We start from the raw sequence: 8,554 nt of genomic DNA, 5'->3' as shown, positions 1-8,554 counted from the left end.
TCTACGCCTTCATCCCACAAAACTAGGTAAATGAGGACTTTCAGGTCTGCTGCTCTACCTTTAGGCACCTAAGTACATCTGAGAACTTGCCCGGTTCCTCCTCTGGGTTGTAGCTTGTTTTCAAGCCCTACTTGCAAGACACCAGTGATCACTACTGAATCCGTGGCACGCGGGAGCGGTGTGTGAGCTGGCAGCTTCCTCTCCTGGGGACTAAATGCAGCCACATCTGCAGCTCGGAACGTGGCTGGTGACCCACCCTCCCAACTCCACGGGCGACACGCCCTCCAGGCACTGGATTTTTTTTCTCCATAGAAGAGAGTCAAAGAAATGGATGTTTTAGTTAATAGCCACTCCCTAGACAAGCTTTTAAGCTAAATATTCTCCTTCTCTCGTTCTCTTATTTTCTTACTACAGCATTTTTGAATCACACTGGTTTACTGTTTCAGCAGGTCTGTTCTTGTTCACCTGCCATTTGCATGCATATAGATTCATAAAATGTTTCTCCCTTAGATCACCCTGCAGATAAAGCTCCCATTATAGCAAATGCAAAACTATACAGTCCGGGCAAGTGTCCTAGTAAACATGCTCTGCTCGTTTACTGCACACACTTCAACAAGTATTTTCAGTGTCTAAGGAAAAACTGTCCTATTGCTCTCCAGTTATAATGTGAATTATGTTGCTTAGCTGGGGCGTCGCAACTGACTGCCACCAGGTATATAAATCATAAGCAGAATAGTTCTAGGAATCCAACCTGGGGACAAAAGAGTTGTTAACTATAGTATAAAACCATATTTAACATTTCTAGGGGCCAATCTCAATTCATCGATCCAGGAATATCCTTGTACTGACGGGGCAAACCTCAGCCTCTGCCTCAGACTTTAAGCAGACTCCTTCGGCGTGTTTTGGTGAGTTTGTTAATTCTACTGGATACACATAATCTTAATGCATTCTGGAGAGTATACGAGAAATTCAGATCTAATTTCAGCAAGACTTGTTGCCTCTGCCACCCAAACCACTAGTCCTACCCTCCCCTTTCCTCTGCCAGTACAAGGGTTTGCAGGGCTGCTCAGTGAAACAGATGCAACCGGTGTGATCAGGGCCACAACTAACCCGGGCAAATCTCACGGAACAGCACAGAGGATGGCGCTCCCCAGATACGAGCACAAATAATTAATTTGCTAGTTCTGCAGCAAACTTCATTTTAAGTTCTCAGTTTCTCTCAGATAAATCATAGAATCATAGAATAAATAATCACAGAATATAACAGATGATACTTCTTTAGCCCCACACTGAAAATAGCTTAGGAACCCTAATTAAAACGTCGCCTTCTTAAAACACAAAAACAACGAGCAGAAAACGCGATTCCTTTTCTCTTTTATTGATACTGCCAATGTGAGTACCTTTACGCAGGCAGATTGCTTTCCTACATTAAACACTTTTTTTTATTAATTTGGAAGTAACTTTTTGCCCTCTATGCCTTCTAAGGTTATCCAATTAACACACAGTTATACTTTTAAGAAGTTTCCACATTTTCTCTTTAACATTTTTTTCTTTTTCCCCAGATCTGTGTAAAGGTTACTTGGCAAGAATACATGCATATGACGTTAAATGGAGACCAATCCACCACTAAAAGGTAATGCACATAAAACATCATACAGTACTTCGACATAATTTCAAATAAATACCCACATACAAATGTAGTAATTTTAAATGCAACAATATCTCTTATGAATCAATCAATACTGTAACAGAAGATGGAAATACAAGTCCCCACATCTAGGCATAATAATGCTTGTTTCCAGCAAACAGAAATCCTTTCCCCGCTGTCAATATTATTTCAATTTCTACTTTTTTCTGAGGAGGCGGAAGGCTCCCCCCCAGCAGGTTCCAATTTAATCCTTCACGTGCGCCCCAACAAACGGCAGCGACAGGCGGCAGCTTGCTGGCGCGCTTCTGCGTTTCTGTTTCCTGAAATCACCGTGACGAGATACAACATGCAAGGGCAGGTATCAGCGTTCTGTTGTCCACGTTTGCACACAACGCTCTGGTTAACTGCATCCACCACCGCACAAAGCGAACACAACAGCGATATTCCCGACACGTTCCCTGTGTGCTGTTACCACAAATGCGTTAATACATCTTGCTCATCTGTTCGACGTGAGTCCATTTGGTTCCCAAAGCGTATTCGGGTTTGTCCACGTTTGCTTTTTATTCCCCCCCCAATACCCCTGAATTTGCAAGGATTTGCATGGTGAAATATCATTGACTAACAGAATTTTTTACAAGTCCTTGACTATAGAATCTCTGCGTAAGACTACCCATTAAAAATGTGCGAAAGGGGAGTTCACTTTGCACTTATTGCTCCATGTCTTTAACAAATGCCGAAACAGCCATTCCGTTTCTTCTAAGTTACGGGACTTAGACGAAGCTATCCTAAGAGTCTCCCTTAAAATGATTAAAGGCACTACTGGCAATAATTAATGACAGAAAGGCGCTGATATATAACACCCTATCATTGACAACTTTAGAATTTTTCTTTCTAAATGTACCACAATTTGGCACAATAAAATGAAAAAGTAACAAAACAATTCCAATTTGGAATTTAACTGGTATAGTTGTATAAAATTCTGTTAATCAATAATACTGCAACTTCCTAAAACCCAGGAATTCTGGAATTTATAGGTAATACTACTTACTTAATATTTTTCAAGTGCCTATTACCGTTTTAACCAGAGCAAAGTCAAGTTTTCTTCTTGTTACATTGAACTATTCCTAAGAATAATAATACAATATGAAAAAACCCCAGAATTTGAATACCCTGGATTTCTTAATGAACATGGCAGTTAAAAAAAAAAAATCAGTAATTTAAACATATAAAGCTTAACGTTTTATAATAATAAAAAAAGCTGCTGAAGCACAGCACACAGTTTAGCAGAGCTCCTGGTTTTTGTTGAAACTCTTTTCTAGTAACAATCTCGACCCCCCCCCAATCTCTGCCACATGCTGATGTAGAATTCAAAAAAATCACAAGCCCAAATTGGAGAGAGACTATCGGCACAAACCACTGCATTTATATAAACTCTTCTACATAAGGAATTAAAGAAGCTAAAGAAAAATACCAAAATATCCAAAGTGCACAGGTTTAACAATCAGATAAAAAAATGAGCGTCTGCAATGAAATAAGAAATTCCCCCATCCGAACATCTCTAGTAGGTCATAAACTAATATGGTGATGGTTACATCTGAAGGAGGTTTCTTCAGCACTTGTAAGTTTTCTTACTGCAGCAGCAGCACTTATAGGTAAAGCTGGTTTGTTTTACAGCTTCAGACACGAAAGGGAGGTTTCAGGTAGTATACAGGAAAAGGTGTTTTCAAAAGTTAGGATCAGGTCAGTGGTTTCCATTCTCTGCGCAATGGGCTACCACTTGTAACCATAACGAAAGAAGCTAAGAAATGCTGTTGCACTGTTGGAAACGCCTTCTCCAGGGACTACTCTACAGCTGAAAAATGGAAAAATAAAATAGCATTAGAAAAAAAAAAAAAAAGAAAATCAGTGTTTATTTCTCAATTAAAGAACCGAAAACTGGAAACAACGTGCTGCGAAAGCAGGTTAGTGGGTTGAGGGTGTCTGTTAGCTTACTGGGGTGGCAGCAGCCGCTTTAGCCCACAGGTGCTCTCCAAGCCAGTGAAACAACGCTTCACGGGCTTAGCCTGGAAGCAACAGCTTTGCAGAAAGAAGGCTTCTTACAAGTACTGAATAAAGCTTTGCTGTTCAAGCACAGTTAACAGCAATCAATGTGCAAGGAACGTTTCCAGTGAAGCTGTAGGTTCTCGAGAAACATGCAGGTCAGGACATCATGCAGGCCAACGCAGAGAATATCATTCAGAAGAAGAGCCTGCTTGCAGAGGTAGGCGACGGCTTAGGAAGTTTTCCATGCTTTATCCCAACCCATTGAAAGTGATACGAAAGACTTACAGCGAATGCACATTTCAAGAAATTGTTAATCAAGAATTACAAGACTCAATCTTAAATATTCTCTAAAAATAGAAACAGCAAGATCAAGTCACCTTACCACCATTCCTCAATTCTTTTTCTAACAGGCGCTACAAGAAGTGAAACCATAACCTTGACGAGCTCAAACAGCAGGCAGGTTGGCTTTTTTGTTTTTTAGAGATTCACAGAAATGAACGAAGATGGAAATGTCTCCTAAGACTACTGGGCTAACAGCAAAATCGTTCATACTTGGAACTGAGAGCGTGAGCCCAGACTGACAGTAATAGTCACTGTCTGGTAACACTGAAACCTTTACAGAAAGTTCCAGCGAATTTGAAAAAACCTAACAATGCATTCAATTAGTTCCTCCAATTTACCTTTTTGTCATTAGTATTTTGCAAAAATACTGCCATTAGAGACGTGGAAGCAGCAAAAACGGTATCAAAGCTCCCTCCCATAGTGGAAGCAAAACTGTAACTGTTTCTGTTGGAGCAGAGGAAGTTAGCACCCAGGTGCCTGCTTTTACAATGTATTTTTAAAGTATGCTTAATGCAGGAATGAGAAGAATAAAGGCCTTTCGGAAGATTGTGCAGCAAAGAAGAGAAAAGCAGGATTGAACACTGTTAAAAGATGTCTCGCTTATAAAATATCAAACCTGCTGTTTAGCAATATTAAAGCTCAAATTCAGGAGAATTCAGTGTTTTCTAAAAAAAGTAATAATAGACGCACAGACCCTAGTTTCTGAAGCCAGAATTGCTATTTGTTGAAACTTCTCCAGCAGTGATGTTTGAGTGACTTATTAGACTTCAGTCGCTTGGGGTTTTCCCCTTCCTCTCAATGCTGGCAAACGCAATTCTGGCATTGGACTGGGGCACTCTGACATTTCCCAGCTTTGGAGCAAGGTTTCTACAATTCCATTTGTTTGAAGTCTCACTGTATGAATTTAGAAGGCCCTTTTTTTCCCCGCCCCCCCCCCCAATACCTGGGAAGCCAAACTCCCCTGTGGTTTCCCCTGACCGGGGGAACACGCTGTGCTCCTTATTACCTTCTCCTAGCACTGGGCTATCTCCTGACTACTTATAGGCAGCGCGGCGATGCACAGGAAGCAAGCTGCCGACCATCGACGAGAATGGGAGCGAGACGAGGCAGTACCACACCAGGAATATTAGAATGGCTTTGTCAAAACAGCACTATCAAGCAGACAACTGTGCAGTCGCGCATTGCTTTTAGTAATACTATAGGCATACAAAATTATTTGAAAGAGTACAAAATGAACAGGGCTTTACATTAAAATAAAGTTTGAGGCTAGGCACTTTGAAACTCTGCTTTAAAGAAAAAAGTGTGCCTTGTGCTCCACAAATTTTCCACAATTTCAGAAGCAACGTTTTCAATCTTTTTCTCTTATGTAGGCACCAATTATGAAGTACACTTTTATATTACCAAACATCTTGTAGTTAAGTGGCTAAAAAGGCCCCTTAAAAGTTCAATAGCAGACAAAGGTTCATTTGTTTTTAAAGATTAATATGTATACTAAGCTACTTCATAAATAATCATTAGCAGGACGATCTGGTTCAGTTTCCTGTGCCTATAATGTAGAGCCCTGTGGAACATGTGCTTGCATCAGGAATGCAGTATCTTCTGTGTGTTTAAAGAAAATGTTCAGAGCTCGGAAATGCTATCCTATTTAGATTAATACTGAAAGCTGAGAGGAACTGTTTTGTGACTGACAATACTAGACCATAGTCACATTAACTCTACACATATATGTTGCGTGGCTACAGTAATATATAAAACAGATTCTTTGCAAGGTGTCATGCGTGCAAGGAGCGACATGAGACCACAAAGATCCTTTCGGGACACGACACTTTTCCACAGCATAACTTCTTGGAGTGGAACTGTCTACCAGGTAGGATCCCAATTCTTAAAATTTTAAGTTTTGTATCAGATGGGGTAAATATTGCATATTTTTAATATAAATGTGCAATTTCTTCTGGTTAACCCTCTGAAGAGGGGGAAGCAGAGTGTAAATAACGTACCCTACCAAGCTTCTTTTCTAGCTTTTATAGCCTATAAAAGCTCTAGGACTTTGGTCAGTGGTGATATGACAGCAAGTTCTTCATATCTGCCCCAACAGGCAAATCACGTTTGGTTGCAGTTTCAAAATGCTCTGCATTTTCAAGACATACCTCTAATTTTAACATTTGCTTTTCACCACTTCGTAAGCCACAATAACAAGGAAGGGTTTCTGTTTGTTTCTGCCTGCGAAAGCATTTATTGAAGCATGCTGCAACCCTAGAGAAAGGATCACATTTGTGCTATACAAACTACAATTAGTAGCACCAGACATACTATATCAGGTGTACTTTTTAACACTTACCATAAACAGCAAAACCCATACATGTTAATTGTGGAAAAAGCCAATTCCTTTCCACTATTAACTTGTTAATAGCATCCCCATACTTACGAATTAGTTACAGTTAAGACCACCATAATACAATTTGTATTACCTGGTTCAACAACATACTAGTACAAGTCAACTCACTGCGACATTAGATAGTGGGGATTTACGCTGACAGTTACAGCATAAAATAAGATGCATAATATGATTTTTCTACACACCTGTCCTAGTCACAACAGATTTTATATTTCTCACTACAGAAAACCTGGTTGTTCAGGACAGACCCTTCAGACCTGTCTCCACAGGACCGAATGTGACTTACACTAGGGTTACTGCTCTTGGCTTTGGAAGCAGATTTTGTGCGCACCCTTTTGGACTGCTCGTGGTCCAGCTCCAAATGTTCCAGGCGCTGGGTCAGTGCCAGTTTCTGCTGGATAGCCATCCGAAGCAAGGAGTTCAGAGTCTTCTTCTCATCCTCAGCCGCTGCGAGCTGCCGCTGCATTTCATCCAGCTGTGTGACATATTCGTCACATCTGCAATGAAATATATCAATCTTTAGCAATCCTGTTTCCATCTATAAAGCATGAATCGCTTGTGTCCGGCTGATAGTAGCACTGATAGCTTGGCAGTTGCTTGCATACACACTCTTATTTACAAGAACTTCAACCAAACCTGTAGAAAATCGCAATTACTTATCACTGGGGTTCTTACAATCCCACACTCGGCACCTACATTCACGCTTTCAAGATGTAGTATAATTAACAGCATCCTTAAACAATGAAAGCATGGAACCTGACATACAAGCACTCATGTCGAAAGATTGGTAAGATGCCCTTCCACAGTGAGCAGACACAATGCAAATTACTTCGTCTCTGCTTACACAGAGCTCACAACGGTTCCGAGCTTTAGGCTGGGAAGGGCATCCCAGGGGAACAGCTGTAAAATGACCGCTACTAAAACAGCTGCTAATACCATTTGATGAGCACCTGAACTTCGTAGTTTGTTACCTTACACATAGTCCAAAGAAATTTCCAGTGGTGACTGAACAGCATTGTTAAAGACAAGCATATTTCACAGCTCCACTTCAACCTACTCCAATTTCTGATGTGAAAACACAAGTAGTGTTTTATCACAGTTTTCTCTACAGCAAGTGGCCTTTATATAACTGTTTTCACCATCCAAATTAACTTTAAAGCAATTAAACAAAGGAACTGAGTGCTACTGGGAACGCTGTCAGGGAATCCACCGCCATTCGCTGAGCTGCACAGTGCTTACCTTGCACAGCGCATCATGATCAATTTTAAACAATTCATGGCTTTACATGTGATGCCTATTTGCTGCGCACAGAAGACCAATTATGCATATGGGTAGAAAAATAAATATTCATAGATACCAGTTGGAGCTTACAATGGCCACATCTGTAAAATACAACTTCTGCATAAAAGCCATAATATCAGCAGAGAAATTCCTTTTAACATCAAAATGCAACAGCCCCTGACTTCAAGGGACATTTATCATCATTAAGTAATATAAAGCAGACTGGGAAAAAACCCCACCACAAAGCAAAACTGCATTCACATGCAGATTCATCAGCTGGGCTTATACTGTCAAGTGCTGAATTCTGCTCTCCCTGACTTCAAACAGCAGGATTAGACCTATATTCCCAATGACATTTGCTTGGGAAGAAAAAAAGAGAAAGGAAAAAAATAGAATTTTATTTTTGGATACATACAGAGATGAAAAAATAACCCAGAATTATTCATATGAAACCAGCATGAACTACAACTGCAACGTAGCTTAGCACACCAGAAGGTCTGAGTTTAGGGCCACTATGCGAGCGGGGATCTCTCCTCTCAAACCTCCGTGCTCCTGAGTTCATCATGGCCTCTCGTACTGTGGAGCACAGTGGAAAACCAGCGTGCGAGGGGTTTCTCTTTTAACAAAACCAACCCAGGAACCTTACACTTGCTAGAAGTCTAGCACCTGCCCTGTCCTCTTCGTAGCTAGGTGGACCTTGCGAGGCAAAACCAGTCCCTGCACCTCAGCGAGCGGAAGCAGACTACGGGCCGGATCCCATCCAATTTGCCGTTAGCACTAGCGCGGCACGCAGACTGAAATGGCTCTCTGAAGTCTGCAAAGACAAAAATCATTCTTGCGGGCCG

General features: G+C 41.0%; 1 protein-coding gene across 3 annotated transcripts in view; it reads right to left on the bottom strand.

Moving 5' to 3' along the window:
• Positions 1–1,354: 1,354 nt before the first annotated feature.
• Positions 1,355–8,554, bottom strand: part of BICD2 (BICD cargo adaptor 2) — a 102,427-nt gene continuing 95,227 nt past the window's right edge. Inside the window, exons 7-8 of one of the 3 annotated variants that reach the window (XM_075432659.1) lie at positions 6,715–6,925; positions 1,355–3,500 (exon numbers count right to left, since the gene is read on the bottom strand). In XM_075432659.1, coding sequence (XP_075288774.1) covers positions 3,495–3,500; positions 6,715–6,925 — 217 coding nt within the window. In that variant the 3' untranslated portion in view covers positions 1,355–3,494. Of the gene's footprint in view, positions 3,501–4,972; positions 6,926–8,554 lie in introns of those variants that run through there. The other 2 variants (XM_075432660.1, XM_075432658.1) reach the window with 2 other exon arrangements.

The sequence above is a fragment of the Opisthocomus hoazin genome, chromosome 11 (genome assembly GCF_030867145.1).
Source record: "Opisthocomus hoazin isolate bOpiHoa1 chromosome 11, bOpiHoa1.hap1, whole genome shotgun sequence".
NCBI classification, from domain to species: domain Eukaryota; kingdom Metazoa; phylum Chordata; class Aves; order Opisthocomiformes; family Opisthocomidae; genus Opisthocomus; species Opisthocomus hoazin.
This window is presented reverse-complemented; position numbering and strand designations above follow the sequence as displayed.